The sequence below is a fragment of the Bos indicus genome, chromosome 2, assembly GCF_029378745.1.
Source record: "Bos indicus isolate NIAB-ARS_2022 breed Sahiwal x Tharparkar chromosome 2, NIAB-ARS_B.indTharparkar_mat_pri_1.0, whole genome shotgun sequence".
NCBI classification, from domain to species: domain Eukaryota; kingdom Metazoa; phylum Chordata; class Mammalia; order Artiodactyla; family Bovidae; genus Bos; species Bos indicus.
Genome location: NC_091761.1, coordinates 9,699,470 through 9,723,991, shown reverse-complemented (window position 1 = coordinate 9,723,991; position 24,522 = coordinate 9,699,470). Strand labels below are relative to the sequence as shown.

Sequence of the window (24,522 nt, the reverse complement as noted above, 5' to 3'; positions counted from 1 at the left end):
CTGATGTGAACAGCTGACTCATTGGAAGTGACTCTGATGCTGGTTAAGATTGAAAGCCTGAGGAGAAGAGGGTGACAGAGATTGAGATGGCTGGATGGCATCACTGATTCAATGGACATAAACTTGGGCAACCTCCGGGAGATGGTGAGGGACAGGGAAGCCTGACCTGCTGCAGTCCATGGGGTGGCAAAGAGTTGGACATGACTTGGCGACTGACAACAATTTGCATTTCTGATTTCTAGCGAGGTTAAGTCATATTAGGTTAAGCTAATATGTTTATTAGCTCTTTCTGTGTTTTTTGTTTTTTTTTTTTTTTTTGTATTGTCTATTTGTATTCTTGGTCTGTTTCCCTACTGATACATCTGTTTTTTTGTTGATTTTGAAAAGTCTTTATTACATATATACATTTCTACTGTGTGGCAGCTACTTTTCTGCCTGACAAGTTTGTCATTTTTTAGGAACAATATTGAGATATAATTTTACATATTTATAGCATTTTGCAGATATTATTAAAATTGAATTCCAGAGCATTTCTATCACCCTTTATAAAGAAACGTCATGTTCATTATCAGTCACTGCCCATTTGCACCCCCATTGATATTAAAATGTGCTCATGAGGTACTACTAAAAAGTGCTGCTAATTATAATTATGTCACCATTGACTGTAATACATATTCATATTTCAAAGATGTTGATATCTGAATATTTGCAACTCTGAATCAATAAAATACATTATTTCCCAATAGTATTATCTTACTTACATAGTCAGTCAGCAGCTGTCTGATTACTTCATTTTCTTTCATATTTCTTTTATAGTATTTGTAACTGTCTGAAAATATCTTACGTAATTGGTTATTATTTCTCTCCCTTGAAAGCAGGGATCTTATCTGTCTCATTTAACTGTTATACTCCATGCATTTAGATGTAGGAATTGCCCATGATTTATTTATTTAACTGAATGATCAAAGAGATTTCTTTCTCTGCCCTGTTAATTTTCACATAAATAAGCAAGCCATATTGGGAGATTTTTCTTTCAGGCAGATTTGTTACAGGAAACATGATTGAACAAAAGTGATGTCTGAGGTAAAAAGCTACTTAAGGAGGATTCCAAATTGTCTCATTAAATGGTGAATATGAAGTGGCATTATTGTTTTTAATTGAGGTATAATTGACATATTAGTTTCAGGTGTACAATATAATGATTTGATTTTGTGTATATTGCAAAATGTTGACCGTAATAAGTCTAATTAATTTATCATATACAGTTACAAAATATTTTTTTCTTGTAGTGAGAACTTTTGAGATTTACCCTTTTAGCAACTTTCAAGTATGCAGTATGTTACTATTAACTGTAATAAAGTCACCATGCTGTCCGTTATATTGTTTTAATAGCCACTTTTTAAGGGCAAAATGTAAACTCTCTGAGGACCCACATCATATCATTGTTTGTAAAGTAATGGAAACTAAATGACTAAATACACAGATAACTTCCAAATAGGGCTTCATTGGTTTGCTTTTCTAATGCTTTGGCATTGTTGCCTTTGGCCTTTTCAGAAAAGGTGACGTAATCTTATTGTTCCCAAGGAGATTCTTTAGGCATGAAAAGAAGAAACAAAATGTAGTTTCAGGGTGATAAGGTGACTTTGTCTTAAAAATAATTCTGATTCTCCTGAAAGTTGAACAGTGTCTTTTCAAACACTTGGAGGAAATGAGAGAAAAAAAGTGTTGGTTACTATAATCAGCAGGCCAGTTCTAAAGCTGTGATAGTTTGTGTTGTTCAGTGTGCTTCTGTGCTGAAGTCCTCAATCATGGAAGTCTGATAAAGTGCAATGGCAAGGTCAAAAGCCAACCAAAATAGTAAATTTTCAAGTCTCAGGGGATGTACTTGCTAATTAACTTCAGGACTCTCTAGCAACATTTTCCTCTATGCATTTTTGAAAGTGATAGTATAGAGTCTTAATTTAAATAATATGGGGCAGTTTCTTCTCACTTTTGCCATTGCATGAGATTTTCTTTTTCCTTTGAATTTACTTGGGAGATCAGAGCTAATATTCCAAGGGGTTTTACAGAACTGTGGACAGAAATCGTTGTTCTTTCTTGACTGTTGCCTGAGGTAGCATTTCCTCCAGCACTGGAATTTCTGCAGTTTGTCTGTATTAGATTTCCCTTTCAAGGTTGGTGGCATAGTCCAAGCAGCCTGGGGAGTTCCGGCATCACTCGAAATGGTGACTCAAGGCCATGACTCAAAATATTTACTTCCCTCATGCGCCCTGGATTAGCTGCCAGTTTCAGCCAGGTCATGAATGAACTTCTTGTCCGTGTGTTTGGTGAGCAGGCTTTCCTTTTCTTTCTCCCCACCCAATTCTATTCACACTGCATCTGAGTTAAACTTCTGCCTGAGATTGAATTGGGTATTTTAAGACTTGGTCTCTGAAAAAAAAAAAAAAAAGTTCTGATTGGTAAAGAAGAACTTCCCATTGAGCAAACTTCTTAAAGAAATGGTAATTTGAGATTGTGAACCTGTTGAAGCTGAAGCCATTCAAAGCAATGGGTGGCATTAATACATGTTTTTTGGAAAACTGTTGACTTAAGTTTTAGATGTTAATGCATGCTGATACATTATAGCCAAATATATTTTACTTCTTTTGTGTGGTAATGTGATTGAAAACACAGTTGATAACTTGATGCCTTAAGATGTAATTATTGGGGGCATATCTAAGTTTTAAATAAGCTCCGGGCTGGAAAATCCCATGGATGGAGGAGCCTGGTAGGCTGTAGTCCATGGGGTCGCTAAGAGTCAGACACGACTGAGCGACTTCCCTTTCACTTTTCACTTTCATGCATTGGAGAAGGAAATGGCAACCTGCTCCAGTGTTCTTGCCTGGAGAATCCCAGGGGTGGGGGAGCCTGGTGGGCTTCTGTCTATGGGGTCGCACAGAGTCGGACACGACTGAAGCGACTTAGCAGCAGCAGCAGGGCTTTTCAAATGTGCTTTTTAATTAAAAAAAAAACAACGAAAAAAGCCATATTGCCTGATGTTTTTTTACCTTTGACTGGTGTTTCTTATTTTTTAAAAAATCCTGTGGGCAAATTGCTTGCCATATTGGAAAGAACTGTGGATTTTTGTGTACCATAATACTTGATGATAAAAATAAAATTGAAGTATATGTAATACTTATTTTCTTGGGCATTTTTTAGCTTAAGCTTAACCTGGTGTCCACAAAAGCAGATATCCATAATCATAATGGTAGGGGTGCTATAGGAGCTTTTTTTTAAAAAAAAAAAAAATAGGACACAGAACATGGTAGCAATGAGAAGCACATATTACTTAACAGTCATTGCAGTGTCCTGTGCTACCACTTACAAATTTAGAGAAAAGTCCATTTGTTTAGGGAAAAATATATATATGGAGGCAGTTTTTCAAAGTAGTAGGAAGAGAATTGGTATCATTTTACGGAGGAAACTTCTCTTCCATCTTTCAGGAGTATAATTGAAGAAAAATTGCTTAGCACAGAGGGCAATTGTAAAATGCCATGCAGCCCCTTCTTAGCATTGTGTGAAAGCTCTTGACCACCTAGAGACTCTTTTCTCTAGTCACAGTGAACAACTCACGAGTCTCTAAAAATCCAGGAATACCCATTGCTCTCTTTCTTTGCACAGGGTTTTCTCTTGACCCAGAAAGCATACCCCTCCCCTGTACGCTGCCACCCTTTTCCCAGTGCTCTTTCCACTCCTCTGCCATCCCTCCACTGTAATTACTTGTCCCCATGACTGGGCTTTGTGTGTCAGATATTTCCTTCAGGGAAGACTACCATTTCATCATGTGTTAGAGTCATGGACGGTTGCAACTGAATTTTCAGTTAGGGTTTGGATCAAGCATGGAAGGAATAAGGTATTCCAGGTCAGAGGGCCTTGGGTAAAAAGGCCTACAGGTGGGAATGAGTGGTGTTTGTATAAGGCACTAGAGGCTCAGAGTAAGGGAACTCTTACATATAAGAATAAGTTTATCTGGGAAACTGAATAAAAATTTATCCATTAGAATAATATTCTATATTACATTCCATATTCCAGAAGGATTAGGAACCTTCATTTAGGAATTATCTTCACTTAGGAATGAGGTCATGCTCAGTTAGCTTATGCTGAGCTTCTTGAAATTCAAGAGGAAGTGGATGTGACTTTGAGACAATATGTAAGTCTCTTAAATCAAAATACAAATGTTACTGAACATGAAACTAAAGGAGATGTAGGAGGTGGATTAAATAAACTGCTGTGCAGTTGTAAATTATATAACAATGAAAATGGTGCTATAGGTCTACTTTTATTGACATGTTGTGACATGGAAAAAAGTATATACATTTATATAGAATAATACAATGTTTTTTTTAACCTTTTAATTTATTTTTTTTATTGAAGGATAATTGCTTTACAGAATTTTGTTGTTTTCTGTCAAACCTCAACATGAATCAGCCATAGATACACATATATCCCCTCCCTTTTGAACCTCCCTCCCATCTCCCTCCCCATCCCACCCATCTAGGTTGATACAGAGCCCCTGTTTGAGTTTCCTGAGCCATACAGCACATTCCTGTTGGCTATCTATTTTACATATGGTAATGTAAGTTTCCATGTTACTCTTTCCATACATCTCACCCTACTTCCCCTCTCCCAATGTCCATAAGTCCATTCTCTCTGTCTGTTTCTTCATTGTTGCCCTGTAAATAAATTCTTCAGTACCATTTTTCTAGATTCTATATATGTGCATTAGAATACGATATTTATCTTTCTCTTTCTGACTTACTTCACTCTGTATAATAGATTATAGGTTCATCCACCTCATCAGAACTGACTCAGATGCATTCCTTTTTATGGTTGAGTAATATTCCATTGTGTATATGTACCACAGCTTCTTTATCCATTCATCTGTTGATGGCCATCTAGGTTGCTTCCATGTTCTAGCTATTGTAAATAAAGAGTGCTGGAGTAAACAATGGGAAACATATGTCTTTTTCCATTTTTATTTCCTCAGGGTATATGCCTAGTAGTGGGATTGCTAGGTCATATGGCGGTTTTATTCCTAGTTTTTTAAGGAATCTCCATACCGTCTTCCATAGTGGCTGTATCAATTTACATTCCCACCAACAGGGTAAGAGTGTTCCCTTTTCTCCACACCCTCTCCAGCATTTATTGTTTCTAGACTTTTTGATGATGGCCATTCTGACTAGTGTGAGGTGATATCTCATTGTAGTTTTGATTCCCATTTCTCTAATAATTCATGCGTTCCAAAGCCTTTGACTGTGTGGATCACAATAAACTGTGGAAAATTCTGAAAGAGATGGGAATACCAGACCACCTGACCTGCCTCTTGAGAAATTTGTATGCAGGTCAGGATGCAGCAGTTAGAACTGGACATGGAACAACAGACTGGTTCCAAATAGGAAAAGGAGTATGTCAAGGCTGTATATTGTCACCCTGCTTATTTAACTTCTATGTAGAGTACATCATGAGAAACACTGGGCTGGAAGAAGCACAGGCTGGAATCAAGATTGCCGGGAGAAATATCAATAACCTCAGATATACAGATGACACCACCCTTATGGCAGAAAGTGAAGAGGAGCTAAAAAAAAGCCTCTTGATGAAGGTGAAAGAGGAGAGTGAAAAACTTGGCTTAAAACTCAATATTCAGAAAATGAAGATCATGGCATCTGGTCCCATCACGTCATGGGAAATAGATGGGGAAACAGTGGAAACAGTGTCAGACTTTATTTTTTTGGGCTCCAAAATCACTGCAGATGGTGACTTCAGCCATGAAATTAAAAGACTCTTACTCCTTGGAGGGAAAGTTATGACCAACCTAGATAGCATATTGAAAAGCAGAGATGTTACTTTGCCAACAAAGGTCCATCTAGTCAAGGCTATGGTTTTTCCTGTGGTCATGTATGGATGTGAGAGTTGGACTGTGAAGAAAGCTGAGCGCCGAAGAATTGATGCTTTTGAACTGTGGTGTTGGAGAAGACTCTTAAGAGTCCCTTGGCCTGCAAGGAGATCCAGTCCATTCTGAAGGAGATCAGCCCTGGGATTTCTTTGGAAGGAATGATGCTAAAGCTGAAACTCCAGTACTTTGGCCACCTGATGCAAAGAGTTGACTCATTGGAAAAGACTCTGATGCTGGGAGGGATTGGGGGCAGGAGGAGAAGGGGACGACAGAGGATGAGATGGCTGGATGGCATCACTGACTCAATGGACAGGAGTCTGAGTGAACTCCGGGAGTTGGTGATGGACAGGGAGGCCTGGTGTGCTGCAATTCATGGGGTTGCAAAGAGTCGGACACGACTGAGTGACTGAACTGAACTGAACTGAATAATTCATGATGTTGAGCATCTTTTCATGTGTTTGTTAGCCATCTGTATGTCTTCTTTGGAGAAATGTCTGTTTAGGTCTTTTTCCCACTTTTTGATTGGATTGTTTGTTTTTCTGGTGTTGAGTTGTATGGGTTGCTTATATATTTTGGAAGTTACTCCTTTGTCAGTTGTTTCATTTGCTATTATTTTCTCCTATTCTGAGGGTTGTCTTTTCACCTTGCTTATAGTTTCCTTTGTTGTGCAGAAGCTTTTAAGTTTAATCAGATCCCACTTGTTTACTTTTGTTTTTATTTCTGTTACTCTAGGAGGTGGGGCATAGAGGATCTTGTTTTGATTTATGTCATCAAAACAAGGCAGAGTGTTCTGCCTATGTTTTCCTCTAAGAGTTTTATAGTTTCTGGTCTTACATTTAGGTCTTTAATCCATTTTGAGTTTATCTTTGTGTATGGTGTCAGTGTTCTAATTTCACTCTTCTACCTGTAGCCATCCAGTTTTCCCAGCACCATTTATTGAAGAGGCTGTCTTTGTCTCATTGTATATTCTTGCCTCCTTTGTCAAAAATAAGGTACCCATAGGTGCATGGGTTATTCTGGGCTATTTTGTTCCATTGGTCTATATTTCTGTTTTTGTGCTGGTACCATACCATCTTGATGACTGTAGCTTTGTAGTATAATCTGAAATCCCAAAGGTTGATTCCTCCTGCTCCATTCTTCTTTCTCAAGACTGCTTTGGCTATTTGGGGTCTTTTGTGTTTCCATATGAATTGTGAAATTTTTTGTTGTAGTTCTGTGAAAAATGCCATTGGTAATTTGATAGGGATCACATTGAATTTGTAGATTGCATTTGGTAGTATAGTCATTTTCACAATATTGATTCTTCCTACCAAGGAACATGGAATATCTCTCCATCTGTTTATGTCATCTTTGATTTCTTTCATCAGTGTCTTATTTTCTGTGTACAGAAAATTTGTCTCCTTAGGTAAGTTTATTCCTAGTCATTTTCACAATATTGATTCTTCCTACCCAGGAACATGGAATAGCTCTCCATCTGTTTATGTCATCTTTGATTTCTTTCATCAGTGTCTTATTTTCTGTGTACAGAAAATTTGTCTCCTTAGGTAAGTTTATTCCTAGATATTTAATTCTTTTTGTTGCAGTGGTGAATGGGATTGATTCCTTAATTTCTCTTCTGATTTTTCATTGTTAGTATATAGAAATGCAAGTGATTTCTGTGTATTGATTTTGTATCCTGCAACTTTGCTAAATTCACTGATTAGCTCTAGTAATTTTCTTATATTATCTTTAGGGTTTTCTATGTATAGTATCATGTCATCTACAAACAGTGAGAGCTTTAATTCTTCTTTTCCAATCTGGATTCCTTTTCTTTCTTTTTCTTCTCTGATTGCTGAAGCTAAGACTTCCAGAAATATTGAATAATAGTGGTGAGAGTGGACACCCTTGTCTTATTCCTGATCTTAGAGGAATGCTTTCAGTTTCTCACTGTGGAGAATAATGTTTGCTGTAGGCTCATCATATATGACGTTTACTGGGTTGAGGTAGATTCCTTCTATGCCCATTTTTTGAAGAGTTTTGATCATAAATGGGTGCTGAATTTTGTCAAAGGCTTTTTCTGCATCTATTGAGATTATCATATGGTTTTTATCTTTCAATTTGTTAATGTGGTATATCACCTTGGTTGATTTGCATATACTGAAGAATCCTTGTATCCCAGGAATAAACCCACTTGATCATGGTGTATGAGCTTTTTGATGTGTTGCTGAATTCTGTTTGCTAAAATTTTGTTGAGGATTTTTGCATGTATGTTCATCAGTGATACTGGCCTGCAGTTTTCTTTTTTTGTGTTGTCTTTGTCTGGGTTTGTTATCAGGGTGATGGTGGCCTCGTAGAATGAGTTTGGAAGTGTTCCTTCCTCTGCAGTTTTTTGAAAGAGTTTTAGAAGGATAGGCATTAGCTCTTCTCTAAATGTTTCGTAGAATACTCCTATGAAGCCATCTGGTCCTGGGCTTTTGTTTTGGGGGAGATTTTTGATCACAGCTTCAATTTTAGTGCTTGTAATTGGGTTGTTCATAATTTCTGTTTCTTCCTGGTTCAGTCATGAAAGATTGAACTTTTCTAAGAATCTGTCTATTTCTTCCAGGTTATCCATTTTATTGCCATATAGTTGTTCATAATAGTCTCTCATAATCCTTTGTATTTCTGCAGTGTCTGTTGTAACCTCTCCTTTTTCATTTCTAATTTTATTGATTTGATTCTTCTCACTTTTTTCCTTGATGAGTCTGGCTAGTGGTTTGTCAATGTTCATTTTCTCAAAGAACCAGCTTTTAGTTTTATTGATCTTTACTATTGTTTCTTTCATTTCTTTTTCATTTATTTCTGTTCAGATCTTTATGATTTTTTTCCTTCTATAAATTTTGGGGTTTTTTGTTCTTCTTTTTATAGTTGTTTTAGGTGTAAAGTTAGGTTGTCTATTTGATGTTTTTGTTTCTTGAGGTAGGGTTGTATTGCTGTTAACTGTCCACTTAGGACTGCTTTTGCTGCATCCCATAGGTTTTCAGTTGTTGTGTTTTCATTGTCATTTGTTTCTAGAATTTTTTGATTTCCCGTTTAATGTCTTCAGCAACCTGTTTGTTATTTAGAAATGTGTTTTTTAATCTGCTTGTGTTTGTGTTTCTTGCAGTTTTTTTCTTGGAATTGATATTTAGTCTCATAGTGTTGTGGTCAGAGAAGATGCTTGATATGATCTCAATATTCTTAAATTTACTGAGGTTTGGTTTGTGACCCAAGATGTGGTCTATCCTGGAGAATGTTCCATGTGCACTTGAGAAGGTGTACTCTTCTGCAATTGAATGGAATGTCCTGAAGATATCAATGAGATCCATCTCATCTAATGTATCATTTAAGACTTGTATTTCCTTATTAATTTTCTGTTTTGATGATCTGTCCATTGTGAGAGTAGGGTGTTAGTCTCCTACTATTATTGTGTTACTGTCAATTTCTCCTTTTATGTCTTATGTATTTATGTCTTTTTTGTTTTATATGTTTGTCTTATGTATTGAGGTGCTCCAGTGTTGGTTGCATAGATATAACAATTATTATGTCTTCCTCTTGGATTGATCCCTTAATCATTATGTAGTGTCCTTCCTTATCTCTTGTAATCTTCTTTATTTTAAGGTCTATTTTGTCTGATATGAGGATTGCTCCTCCAGCTTTCTTTTGCTTCCCATTTGTATGGAATATATTTTTCCATCCTCTCACTTTCAGTCTATATGTGTCTTTAGGTCTGAAGTGGGTTTCTTGTAGACAGCATATATATAGGTCTTGTTTTTGTATCCATTCAGTCAGTCTGTGTCTTTTGGTTGGAACATTTAATCCATTTACATTTAAAGTAATTATTGATATATATGTTCCTATTGTCATTTTCTTAATTATTTGGGGTTGGTTTTTAGATCTTTTTTCTTGTATTTCTCGACTATATAAGTCCCTTTAACATTTGTTGTAAAGCTGGTTTTGTGGTACTGAACTCTCTTAACTTTTGCTTGTCTGAAAAGCTTTTGATTTCTCCATCAATTTTGAATGAGATCCTTGCTGGGTAGAGTGATCTTAGTTGTAGATTTTTCCCTTTCAGTACTTTAAGTATATCCTGCCATTCCCTTTTTGGCCTGCAGAGCTTCTGCTGAAAGATCAGCTGTTAAGTGTGTGCGATTTCCCTTGTGTGTTACTTGTTGCTTTTCCCTTGCTGCTTTTAATATTCTTTCTCTGTGTTTAGTCTTTGTTAGTTTGATTAGTATGTGTCTTGGCGAGTTTCTCCTTGGGTTTATCCTGTATGGGACTATTTGCGCCTCTTGGACTTGATTGACTATTTCCTTTTCCATGTTGGGGAAATTTTCAACTCTTCAAAAATTTTCTCATACCTTTTCTTTTTCTCTTCTTCTTCTGGGACCCCTATAATTTGAATGTTTGATCTTGTCCCAGAGGTCTCTGAGACTGTCCTCAGTTCTTTTCATTCGTTTCACTTTATTCTGCTCTTCAGAAGTTATTTCCATCATTTTATCTTCCAGCTCACTGATTCATTCTTCTTCTTCAGATATTCTGCTCTTGATTCCTTCTAGAGTATTTTTAATTTCAGTAATTGTGTTGTCTCTGTATGTTTATTTTTAAGTAATTCTAGGTCTTTGTTAATTGATTCTTGCATTTTATTTTCAAGGTTTTTGATCATCTTTACTATCATTATCCTGAATTCTTTTTCAGGGAGTTTGCGTATTTTCTCTTCATTTATTTGGACTTCTGTGGGTCTAGTTTATTCCTTCATTTGTGTTGTATTTCTCTACCTTTTCATTATTTTTTTAACTTATTGTGTTTGAGGTCTCCTTTTCCCAGGCTTCAAGGTTGAATTTTTCTTCGTTTAGGTTTCTGCCCTCCTAAGGTTGGTGCAGTAGGGTGAGATTTGTGCTGAGTTTTTGTTCGTTTTTCCTCTGATGGGCAAGACTGGGTGAGGTGGCAATCCTGTCTGCTGATGACTGGGTTTGTATTTTTGCTTTGTTTGTTGTTTAGATGAGGTGTCCTGCACAGGGTCCTCCTGGTGGGTGGGTGGTGCTGGGTCTATATTCAAGTGGTCCTTTGTGTGAGTTCTCACTATCTGATACTCCCTAGCGTTTGTAGTTGTCTGTTAGTCTTGGAGTCATTGTTCCCACTCCAAAAGCTCAGGGCTTGATCTCTGGTCAGAAACAAAGATTCCACACGTGGTTTGTTACATCATTGAGTGAGATGAAAACAAATACCCCAAACGAGAAACCAAAGATGAACCCAGACAAATGGCAGTTCCAAAATCAGGCAAATAATAATTAAAATAATGAGATATACACATATACATATATACCCATGAGCAAAGTCAAAACAGCCCAACAAAAATGAAGTACAATTGATTGCTCCGGCGAACAAAGGAAATAAGAAATTATGTTTACCAGTTAAGAACAAAACTAGCTAAAGCAGAAAGTGGAAAACAAAATTAAAGTAAGGTGCCAAGTGGGGAATAAAGCAATGAAAAAAAACTAACAATGTGTTGAGAGGAACTTAAAGAGAAGAAAGAATAGATATGCAAAGTTAAACAGAGGTAGATGAAGAAGATTTATATACATTAAAGATTAACTGAAAGGGGAAGAGAACAGTAGATAGGCAAACAAATACATGTAGAAAAAAAGAAAATAGGTTTAAAAAAATGAAAATTACAAAAAAGAGAAAAGAAAAGAACTGAAGAAGAAAGAAAAAAAAAGGAAAACTCCACAGAACTGCAAAAGCCCAACGTAGAGGCAGAGGTTTATAACAATAATAAAAAGTGTGACTGAATATACACATATACATATCCACCCATAAGCAAAATTAAAACAGTCCAACAAAAATAAAGTACAATAGATTGGCCTGGCGAACAAAATGTTTATCTGCCGGGACAAAATTAACTGAAAGGCATAAATCGGATAACAAAACTAAAGCAAGGGGCCAATTGGGAAGTAAAGCAATGAAAATAAAACAAATATGTTGAGAGGAAAGGAAAGAAAGAAAAGAAAGAATAGATATGCAAAGTTAAATAGAGATATATAAAGAAGATTTATATACATTAAAGATTAAGTGCAAGGGGAAAAGAAGAGTAGGAAAAGCAAACAAGAGAATAAATTTAGAAAAAGTAATAATAGGTTTAAAAAATTAAAAATTAAAACTAAAAAAAAGGTGGGGGAAAGGGAGACCCCCCCAGAACTGCAAAAGCCCAATGCAAAGGCAGAGGCCTATCACAATAAAAAATGTGACTGAGGAAAAAAAAAAGCTCGAAAGCTTAATTTCATAGTGCCAATAAAGTTGGCAAGTACAACAGAGGGAGGGGGAAAAAGGGAAAAAAATATCCTAAGCAGTCTACAGAACAAATTGAAACATAAGAATAATAAATGTTTTTCTTGAGTCACTGCTGCCAGAGTGCTTTCCCTTGCTGGCAGTCACAGTCCGCCTCACCTCCCTAGGGTGCCCTCCAACACTCTGCTGGCCTCTGGACCTACTGTGGGGGCAGCTCAGATGCTAATCTGGTCCTACTCCTGTGTGTTCTTGCCTCCAGTGTCCACAGCTATCAGAACTAGTGCATTTTCTTTTGTGGGAGCTCTCAATGACCTTTTATATATTGCGTAGACACAGAGCCTGCCTAGTTGATTGAGTGGATTTAATCTGCAGCTTGTACAGCTGGTGGGAAGGTTTTGGTTCTTTTTCCTCAGTCACACTGCCCCTGAGTTTCAATTGTGGTTTTATTTCCACCTCTGCATGTGGGTCGTACACTGGAATTTGGTCCTGAGGATGCCCTGGAAGGTCTTGGATTTGCCCCTGTAAGGGCCAGGTGTGGAGGTGGTACAGCTGCTTGGGCGTCAGGGGTTCTGGCAGCACCAGGTACTCAGGGGAGTTGGCAGCTAGGGCAGCAGGAAATATGGTGCTGTAGTAGGGTATGGCAACCAGTATTGGCCAGTATGCCCCAATATTCTTGCCTGGAGAACCCCCGTTCCTGACAGAGAAGCCTGGCATGCTGCAGTCCACAGGGTCACAAAGAGTCAGACAATACCAAAGCAACCCTGTGAGCATAGATGCAAGACTTTTTTTTCCTGTGGCAGCTCTGCCCCAGTGAGAGTTGAGCAAGAAGGTGGCATAGCTGCTTGGCTTGCAGGGACCCTGGTGGTGCCAAGTGTGTAGGGACAGGGACTGCTTCCACTGAAGGAGTTATGGCCCTATCAGAGTCTTTTTCAAGCCTCTTGTAGCTGGCGATCAGAAGGCCTCTTTGGCCAGTCTTTTTCCCTTGCTCCGCCTGTTCAGGCACTTAGAGGGCTCCCTTGCCCGGGGTCCTCTGTTGTGCGGCATGTCAGGCACATAGAAGGGCCCCCCTGCCTGGGGTCCTACTCTGTAGATCCACGGGTCAGGCACTTAAAGGGGCACCCAGGGTGGGGTCCTGCGCTGTGTTTCAGTGCATCAGGTGTTTGATGGGCCAGTCTCTGTATTGTTCAGCTGCTGATGCTGTTGTGTGGGGGGAGAGAGGCTATGGTGACTTCACTCCCTACGTGTGACTCAGCAGTGTCACCTTGCTTCCATGGATGCCTGGCTTTCCTCCACAGGCATTTCCCACCACGATCTCTTCCCTCACATCCCGTCAATCCATCTCTCTGCAGTCAATGACAGCTCTTGCCCTGGGATTGCTCTGCAATCCCTAAACTCCAGCTGCCAGCCACTGCGCCTTCCAGGGGATATATGTCCTTGTCCGGGATATGTATGGCTGTGGCAAGGACTGTCTTATTTTCCTTCCATTTAGGCTGCCACAGATCAGCTGTTTCATTCTCAGCCTTAAATGTGTCTCCTCTGACTCAGACAATTGCCCTGATGTGGGGATCGGACCCCTGCTCTTTCCCCTACCCGCCAAGGGCAGGTCCAGTCCTACTAACACTCCTGTTTCCCACCTAGTTCCTTCATCCTACTGAGTTTTGCCTGGGTCTATATGTTCTTTTCTGCTTGTCAGGTACTCCTGTCCGCTCTCAGCTGGTGTTCTGTGTGCACTTCTGTGTCTGAACGTGTATTCCTGATGTATCTGTGGAGAGAGATGTACTCCACATCCACCTACTCCTCTGCCATCTTGTTCTCTGAGTGTTTTTTAAATACTGGCTTAAAATATCTATTTTACATAAAAGAATACGCATGTATTCCTAAAACAGATGTTTAGGATAGATACCAAAATATAAGCAGAGGCTGTTTTGTTTCTTCATGGTAGGATTGTAGTCTTTAGATTTGTCTTTGCATATGGCTTTATTTCATATTTTTTTTTCATTTGTTTTATAATACTTTTAATGGTATTATTAGAGTAAATGTGTGTGTGTGTGTGTGTGTGTGTGTGTATGTTTGTGGTCGGTCGTGTCCAATTCTTGGTGAGTCCATGGACTGTAGCCTACCAGGCTCTTCTGTCCGTGGAGTTTTCCAGGCAAGAACACTGGAGTGGGTTGCCATTTCCTCCTGCAGGGGATATTCATGACCCAGAGACTGAACCCACATCTCCTGTATTGGCATGTGGATTCCTTACCATTAGCACCACCTGGGAAGCCCAGAGTAAATATGATAAAGAGTGGAAATAAAAGATATTCTGTTGTTGGCCTACAGTACATACAATTTTACTTGCTGACTGCTGTACTTTTATTTTGCAAAATTTTAAACTTACAGAAAATTTGAAACTGTAATGTAATGAACAGTATCCCCTTCACCTAGATTCAAGTATTCTTGCAGACATTGTGGAACTTTACCCCCAGAATACTTCCTATGGCAGATAGTTCCCCATAACTAGGACCTTCCCTTTTATAACCACAGCACTGTCATCATCACAGACTAGACATGTGTCATTATTACAATACGGTATCTAATAAAGTCCTGCTGCTGCTGCTGCTAAGTCGCTTCAGTCATGTCCGACTCTCTGTGACCCCATAGACGGCCGCCCACCAGGCTCCCCCGTCTCTGGGATTCTCTAGGCAAGAACACTGGAGTGGGTTGCCATTTCCTTCTCCAATGCATGAAAGTGAAAAGTGAAAGTGAAGTCGTTCGTTCATGTACGACCCTCAACGATTCCATGGACTGCAGCCTACCAGGCTCCTCTGTCCATGGGATCTTCCAGGCAGGAGTATTGGAGTGGGGTGCCATTGCCTTCTCCGAATAAAGTCCTATGTAACTTGAAAAATTTCTTCAGACAAAAGAGTCAGTCAAGGATCATATCTTGCATTGGGTTGCCATGTCTCATTGTTCTTTTAATCTTGAATCTTACTATTTTTCTTTTGTCTTTTATGACATTGACATTTTTGAGGAAGCTATACCAGATATCTTTAGGCAGGAATACTTATATTTGCAAGAATATAGTGATGTTGGGTCTGCATTTTTTTTTTTAATTGAAGTTTTATTAGAGTATGAGGAACTGTATAGAGCCATAATTTGAATTAATTTGAGTTGCACCTCTCCAGTGTGGTACTTTGGTTCATGAAAGAACAAAATACAGAAATACAGAAAAATTGTGCTTCTGCTTGGATATCTTTAGGGTCTTGCTGAAAAGGCTGTTTTAAATGAAAGCAGAAGTAGAAGGCAGCAATTGTGATAATGCTGTACCTTCTGTTCAGATACATAAGTTCATAACGTCAGTTCCCTCAGGCTAAGCTTACCTGAGTTTATCAGGTGATGGTGACTGGAAGTGTATCCCTCCAGGCACCAACTGTTTCAGGTTCATACTGTATTTCTCAGTAATGTCAGGGAGGGGCGATGCCTTTATTTCCTTTGCAGAAAAGAATAGAATAGAAAGCCAGTGAGAGAACTCAGCTTGCAGTGGATTTTTTAAAAATCCTATTACATAGCTTGTAATCATACATTTATTGGCTAAAATCCTAGAAAGAACTATTAATTGAATCCAGTTCTTCCAAGGGCAAAGCCTCTTTGCAGTTGTAGGTCAGGCCATTTTTAGTGTTTTGTTTTTAGAATATATGTTGCTCAAACTGTGCTAGGCTGTACTGCAATAACAACATTTTTTTTTTTTCCCTTAAAACAAATACCCAGATCTTACTCACTTAAAAAAGGATAAGTTCTTGCTCATGTCATCTATTTGTATTGATCATTTGGCTGTTTTTGATGGTTTGGAAACTTGAACTATGGCTTCTTTCGTTAAGGAATTCCACACCATCTATTGTTTTCAGTTTCATAGATGGGAGAAAAAAAACATGGAGAATTTATATCCACTGTTTTTGTTTTGCCTTGTTTTTTAAAATGAAATGACAATTTGAGATTTAACATATAAGTGATACAATGAAGCATTTGTTTTTCTGTGTCTGGCTTATTTCCCGTAACATAATGCCTCCTAGATCCAACCATATTGGTGGACATGGAAGGATTTTTTTTTCTTAAGGTTGAACAATATTCCATTTTAATTATAGACTGTATTTTCTTTTTTTTTTTAGTTCATTCAACCATCGACATTTAAGTTGCTTCTATGTCTTGACTGTTGTTAATGATACTTCAGTGACAAGGGAGTACAGATTTTGCCTTAAGATAGTGGTATATTTCCTTCAGGTATATTCCTAGAGTGGAATTGCCAGATCATACAATAATAGTCCTATCTTTAATTTCTTATGTCGCCTCCATACCATTTTCCATAATGGCTGGACCAATTTACATTGCCAACCAGCAGTGTATCAGGGTTCCCTTTTCTCCACATCTGATAATAGCCTTCTTAACTGGTATGAGATGACACCTTATTGTAGTTTTGATTTGCATTTACTTGATGACTGCTGAAGTCATATCCACTCTTAACTGACTTGAGCTAGAAGGAACACATGCCACTTCTGCACTTAACTTATTGATTAAAATGAGTTGTGTGGCTTTAACCTAACTGGGAGGATGGGAAATGTAAGGGAGCACATGGACTGTTGGGGGACCTTTAGGTCACTGATGTGTCTTATTGCCAGTGAGGTCAGCATGTGAACATCAGCATCAAAGGCAAGCCAACCACTCTTGGGAAACCTTGATTTTCTTGGTAAAAGGCATATATTAGTTAGTTCATTCATCCTTCCTCCCTCCCTTTACCAATAAAAAGGTGCTTTGTGACCACTGACAAAAGTGAGTGGTGTTTAGACTACAGATAGAGGACTTTGGCGGAGAAGGCAATGGCAACTCACTCCAGTACTCTTGCCTAGAAAATCCCATGGACGGAGGAGCCTGGTAGGCTGCAGTCCATTGGGTCGCTAAGAGTCCAACATGACTGAGCGACTTCAGTTTTCACTTTCATACATTGGAGGAGGAAATGGCAACCCACTCCAGTGTTCTTGCCTGGAGAATCCCAGAGACTGTGGGGCCTGGTGGGCTGCCGTCTCTGGGGTCGCACAGATTCGGACACGACTGAAGCGACTTAGCAGCAGCAGCAGCAGAGGACTTTGGAGAGTGACAATTCAAATTATTTATTTTTTTTGCAAAAACAACAAAAAAGTTAAAAGAATTGTATAGCTAATATGTCCTTCATCTTGCCTATGAAATGTCTGGCATTATTGAAATGATCATTAATTATTTATAATTCTTCAGTTGATCTTAAAAGTCCTCAAAATGGAATTGAATAACCATAAGCACTATCTTAGAAGGTTGAGATTTAGAGAATAGATTTAATCAAACCTCCTGATGATATTTACATATTGGCTGGCATTCTTAAAGCTGACACTGGTCTGATATATCTCTCCAGTATAGTTATTGAAATATCTGTTTATAAGGAATGATTATTATAAGTAGATTTTAAGAGGAACAGACTAGTCTTTAAGAATAGTCTCTCCTAATAGTTTATGGATTTATTTCTGTAATTTCTTTTTCATTGAGCCGATCAAGAACTTTCTTGTAGAAAATATTTTTATCTTTTTCTTTTAAAATCTATAGTGCTTTACGAGTACTTGGTATACTGGAAATAATTTTTTCAATAATGTAGGCTGAAAAATAAATGTTTGCATGTAGTGTGCCAAATCTAGTTCTTTTTCCTACCAGCCAAATAATGTCTCCTGGACTCTGACTCATGGTATAATGTCATTTGCAAGATCTTAGTCTTTTACTTTAGTCTTTAACTGTTGGTGTTCTATAAAGGTGTTTCATAGCTTTCTATTTTTAGAAATATCTTTATGCTACAGAAAGAACTTTGGGGAATACAAAAGGTATTTAATAGTTAATTATCTTATAATTAAGCAACTGGAAAATTTCACTTATTGTGACTTTTACACATCTATATTATGATCATTGATAGGGCAAGTAACAAATCTGATATACTTCCAAGTCATCTTGCATTTTATTTTTCTGACTAGTTGAAAGTATAAAGTATATAATGTTTTAAAGTGTATGAAATAAGTAGCCAAATTTGATTAATCAGAGGCATGCTATTTGTAAACCTCACTGAGTTGAAATAAACTCTGTTATACAAAGAAAGCATATTTTGATTCTCACCCTCATGCTTTTAAAAAAAGTTTTAAATTTTATTTTATTTTATTTTAGGCAACAGAGATTATGCCAAGGATGATCCATTGGAGTTTAAGTCTCATCAGTGGTTTGGAGCATCTGTGAGGTCAAAACAGGATAAAATTTTGGTAAGTTTTACGCTTTTACTCACAGGTTAAATTTAGTCAATTTATGTGAAAACACAGGAAGTTTTGTGTTTGAAAGCTGATAGTAAAATTCAGTGTGCTCAGGGGCACAGAGTCTATTCCGATAACATAGCTCTAATTACTTTGTACACAAAGGTCCATCTAGTCAAGGTATGGTTTTTCCAGTAGTCATGTATGGATGTGAGAGTTGGACTATAAAGAAGGCTGAGCACTGAAGAATTGTTGCTTTTAAACTGTGGTGTTGGAGAAGACTCTTGAGAGTCCCTTGGACTGCAAGGAGATCCAACCAGTCCATCCTAAAGGAGATCAGTCGTGGGTGTTCATTGGAAGGACTGCTATTGAAGCTGAAACTCTAATACTTTGGCCACCTCATGCGAAGAGCTGACTCATTGGAAAAGACCCTGATGCCGGGAAAGATTGAGGGTAGGAGGCAAAGGGGATGACAGAGGATGAGATGGCTGGATGGCATCACTGACTCTATGGACATGGGTTTGGGTGGACTCCTGGAGTTGGTGATGGACAGGGAGGCCTGGCGTGCTGCGGTTCATGGGGTTGCAAAGAGTCGGACACAACTGAGCGCCTGAACTGAACTGAACCCCTTCTAAGGATACCTTCTCTTTCACCCTTCATAGACTTGGCTTTTGCTACTTTCACTGTCATTCCTACATTGGACATTTTTTCTGCCCCATTTGGTAGTTCCCTGGGAATTTGTTTCTCTCCAGCAAGGTTTATGAACAGTGTGGCTTTGATTACTCAAATGCCCTAGTACCTCCTTTCCTTACGAATAAAACACCCTTACCTTTGCCTCATCTTCCTCTTTGCTATAGTCTCCTTCCTTTGCTCATCTTTTCGAAGACTTGTTGAAATGTTTTCTGTAGTAACTGTCTCCACTTTCTCACTTTCCTTCCTCTTCCCAGCCCTTCCTGTCTGGCTCAGGTAGGCATGGGCAAGGTCACTTTTGACTTTCAGGTCAAGAATATTTTTCTTGGCCCCTCAACACTATTCAGCAAGGTCACTTGAGCCACACTTTTTGAAATACTTTTCTTTCCTTGGCTCCTGGGACTGTACTCTTCCAGTTTCCCCCCTTACCACTTGCTCCTTTTCCATCACCTTTAGTAGCTCTACTTCTGCTTATTTTCTAAATGTTGGAGTGTCTGAGCTTTGGTCTGGGCTCCTATTTTCTTGAACTGTACCTTTTATCTAGCAGCTCCTAACCTATCCTGTGACTATGAATACAGTCTGTATATCATAATCCGCAAATCTACATCTCCAGCTCTTAATTGTTTTTGTATCTTTCAAGTTGTATTTCCAAACTGCCAATATGGCATTTCCATTTAGATATCTCATTATTACTCAAAATAAATGTGAACCAAAATAGAAGTCTTACCCTCTATCATAAAGGAAAAACCAGGGAAGTAACTATTTCCGTATAAAACATCCTCATCTTAAAAGCATGACTCTACGCCATTCCTCAGCAACCCCAGTCAGTTCTGCCTTCAGCTTCCAGGATTCCACCCCTCAATAAATCATCATCTCCACTATTTCTGTCCTGTGCCAAGCCCCCATCATTACTCTCCTGGGCCAGTGTAGTAGCACCTGTCACCTCTCTGCTTCCTTTCTTGCCCCAGCTACAACATGTTCTTTATAGAGGGACCAGAGTGAACCAGAGCATTTCACCTTCCTGATTCAAACAATTAAGCAGCTTTTCATCACCCTCAGAAAAAAAATCTGTTCATCCTTGCTTTTATCAGCATCTTCATAGTCCAGTCACTGGCTGCTGTCTCTCTGCCAGCATCTCACTCCATCTTACATGTGTAGTACACTAATTTTTTGATTCCTTCCATACCAAGTCATTTCAGTTAGTTCCTTAGTGTTTGTCCCTCTGCTTATCTTATGTGTAACTTACTGCTTTTCAGTTGAGCTGGCTCCTTGTCAGTCTGATTTCAGCTCTACTTTCATTTCCTCAGACAGCCCTTCCCTATTTTAATTAGCTGCATAGTATTTAGTATTTTCTTTCTTTCCCATTGGATTGTGGGGCATCAAGGAAGGGTTTATTTAGGAAGTAATATTTCAGTGGCGCTTAGGAATGTGTCAAATTGCAGTTAGAGGTGAGGGGAGGAGTTGAGAGTAGTGGCATTCTGGGCAGAAAGAGGTAGAGGCAAGCAAGAATACGCAGAAGTGGTAATACTCCACCCTGGAAGTCAGGTACATGTAGAGAAGTAGTACAATTGCTTACTTCCAGTTTTTCGGGTAAATATAGCTCAGCATTGTTTGCGGTGTTTGTTTTAAAATGTTTTGCTTCAAAGGATATTATAGAAAATTTATTGATTTTTTTTTTTCCAGCAAATTGAATTGTTATACTTTGGTAGATTACTATGCTATTCAAACATTGGTTCTACCACTTATACGTAGTGTTGAAATCTATAGCCCTGAAAGCAAAAAGGTCGTAGTCTATTTGAAAAGTAAATAAAATAAGTGCTGCAAATTCTTTTACTCCCTTATTCGATAAATTATTTGTTTTATAGGTTAGAGATATATTATTTAGTTAAAGTATTGAGTTGGTCTGTGACCTGTACCTAAAATCAAAAAGGTACTGCATGGAATAATGATTTTGCTAACTATTTTGGGAAAAAAACAAAATCAAAACCTAGACTACATATACAGCCTTTAGAAGCATGTGAGAAGAGTACTTATAAAAATCTTATCCACTACTATGATAAGGAATTTAAGAGTATAGGTTTGATTAATTTTTGTTAATGCTTATAAAAAGATGTTATATATTGTCTGAAACACTAATTTTTTTCAGAAAATGTTTATGCATGGACTCCCCCCTTTGATTCCAGGCCTGTGCCCCACTGTATCACTGGAGGACTGAGATGAAGCAGGAAAGAGAGCCTGTGGGAACATGCTTTCTTCAGGACGGAACAAAGACTGTTGAGTATGCTCCATGCAGATCAAGTATGTGTTGGAAGTTGTACTAGCTTTTACCAAGAGGATTGGGAAGCCTAGGCTGTTAAAAATGTGTGTGTGTGTATGTGTTAAAATTTGTAGACATACCATGATGTTTGAGAGAGCAAAATGAAAGCAGCTTTATTAATGTAAAGAAATGTCAAAAAACAGTCAAAGGTTTATCTTTTCTTCCTAAGAACTGTTGTTTTCCTTTTCCTTGATCAGTAACAATTAACATTTGATTTTGGAAACCTGCATTTTTAGTCACTATTAGTCAAAAGGTGCTCTCTTGAACTTTATCAGAGATGCAGGCCCCACAGCTAATGATTCTGATTCAGCAGGTCTAGATCAGGCCTGGCTACCTGCATTTTTAACAAACTCTACGAGGTAATTCTGATGGAAACCAAAGTTTGAGAGCTCACAGCTTTATATTAATAATGGTGTTAAAAGTTAAAAAAAAATTATATCTTAAGAAGCCAGATTTTTTATAGGAAGATAGAATATTGGGCTCAGGAGTCAGAGTGTGAATTTCCTTGCTTTAATCAGTCTCTTTGTCAGTCTGTTAACTAGACTCACTCTTCTTGATGATCTAAAAGATCTCACCCTGTTCTCTAATATTATTTGAAATTTCCAGTGAAATTTATATTGTGACTAAAGATGACTTTGAGCATTTATAATTTTAATTATGCTTTCCAAACGCTGTATGTTTTTTCCTTCCTGGAGACTGCAGTGCTTTAGCTTCTCCACCATCGTTGAGTTGGCCACCACCCCAGATCTCCATATCAGAAACATAAAAATCTCTTACTGAAATGCAGTATGGTGTTTATACCTGGAGCACTTTTTAGGCCTTTACTCTTTCTGCTTCATTGGTGACTAGGTAGTGTAGTAGAGAAAGTTAATAACAAAGGCACAACATGTAAGATTCTTATTGCTGGACTCTTTTTTCCTCGTCAGGCGACTTCGGACATCAGGTCAAAGGATCAACTTAGTCTTCAAAATTCTAAGCAGTTGAACCTCTGAGAAACTGCAAATCATTTTGCTAAATGCTTGTTTTCTTGGCCTACTGCCTTGCTCCTACTTCTGTAAGTGGGAGGCAAACATGAAAAGAATGATATGTACGTGGAACCACGTCGTTTACTCTGGGAGGGCAGGAGGCGCACAGTGTGCAGGATGGAGGGAACGGGCAGCTTTATCCCCAGTTCCTGACGCCATCTGTGTTGCCACCTTTTGTCGGTGTTTTGGTCACGGTACTGTTCTCTGGTGGCGTGTGGAAAATGGGAGGACTAAATTTGTGTTTTTAATTTTTGTATTGCAAAAATATTCCTATTATGAAAAGATAATTTTGTAGCTCTCAAGGATGAACTAACCATTGTGTGCCATACTTGTAACTTACTGTTTGTGTGGTGGGCACACCTGTAAAATCATCCTTATTCTCCTCCGATACATGAGGGAACCGAGATCTAGACAATTGAAGTCACGGTTTTTTCCTGCATGTTATGGTGCTGAGTGATCTAATGAGGATATAAACCCGGGTCTGTCTTATTCCAGAGGAACCTTTTCCCTGTATTACTAGCAATAGGAAACATTTGCCATTTCAGCTGCCTTTGTACTAAGCACAACTTTTCTATAGAGAGTACATTCTGATCTCACAAGTGCAGGTTTGAATTAATTCCTGATGTAAGAGGACAAGAAACCTTCTGAAAACAAGCATTCTAATGATGATGGTCCCTTGAGGATATACTGCGATGTTTGGCTAGTATTTTTCGTCATTTTGCCTCTTCGCTAATGACCAGTTCTTTTCTTAACATGTATTTAAACGATTAAGACTGTTTGCATGATGTAGCTGCTGCATAATGCCTTCACTTATTTGGTTTAAGCACAGACATTTTAAACTTATTTTCCAAAGTATTTAACATCCAAATCAGGTCAGCAAACTATGACTTGTGAGCCTGTTTTTGTAAATAAAGTTTGACTGGAACATAACCACACCCATTTGTTCACATGCTATTAATATCTACAATGGGAGAGTTGAATTCTTGCCACAGAGGCTGTCTAGCCCCTGAAACATTTATTACCTGGCCCTTTACCGATAATAATACCTCAAGTATGAGAAAAAGCAGAGAAAAATCTAAAAAAAAAAAAAAAAAATCAAAGTGAATGCCTTCTTCCTAGTAAGTCTGGCTTTCAGTATCTCTTGATCATTGTGTGTACTTTTGGGCTCAACCTTTGAAATATTAAGCTACATGCAGGCCTAAAGTACAAAAGGCAAACGGCCCAGAGGAACACACTCAAGAGTGGGAATCTGAGAACTTGGGTTGTATTCTTATCTGCCGACAACCTGCTTGTCTACAGTCGTGGGTGATTGATCATTAATAAAACACTGATTTAGACAAAAGACTTCAGAGGCAATTTTTGTAGTTTATGGCTTCTTCGTACTTCAATAAATTATGTAAGCTAGCCCCATGACTGATTTTACATGGGAATGCCAGTTTTGTAGGGCTACACTGCCAACTTCTTGATAACTGCTTGTTTTGGTGTGGTGGTAGTTTGTGGGTTTGTTGTTGTTCATTTGTTTGTTTATTTGCTTTCGTTTTTATTGTGACCTATGTGAATTTATGGAACTTTACTCTCTGTAAAAATTTACCTTATTACTGATTATGTTTGCTTTTGGCTTTTCATTATTATATCTACGCCCGTTCTTGGGCATTGCACAAAAGGCTGAATGTCTTTCTGTTCTAAAAGTGCCTGAACCACAAATCATATGATTTAAATAGTCTTTCAGCTTCAGGCTCGGACTGAGTCTTTGTTCTTTCTACTTTCTGATGATAATATTATTTGCACATAGATTTTTCTCAGGTATCATTTCTAGTTTTCTTTTTCTTCCCCTTGATAGTTGCTTGGGGAATTACAAATACACTGCTGGTTTGAGATACTGCAGCCTTAATCGTATAGGCACTCTTCACCTCAGATCCACTCTCTTTTATTTACTAGCAGGTTTGCCATGGTTAAATTCCTTAATTTCTGTGAGCCTTA

The 24,522-nt window shown here is 38.2% G+C and overlaps 1 protein-coding gene across 2 annotated transcripts in view; it reads left to right on the top strand.

The window, feature by feature from the left end:
- The window catches only part of ITGAV (integrin subunit alpha V), a 109,236-nt gene that overhangs the window by 31,575 nt on the left and 53,139 nt on the right, over positions 1 to 24,522 (top strand). For both annotated transcript variants that reach the window (XM_070802534.1, XM_070802532.1), the window contains exons 3-4: positions 18,431 to 18,522; positions 21,384 to 21,498. In XM_070802534.1, the coding sequence (XP_070658635.1) occupies positions 18,431 to 18,522; positions 21,384 to 21,498 (207 nt within the window). The remainder of the gene's footprint in view (positions 1 to 18,430; positions 18,523 to 21,383; positions 21,499 to 24,522) is intronic.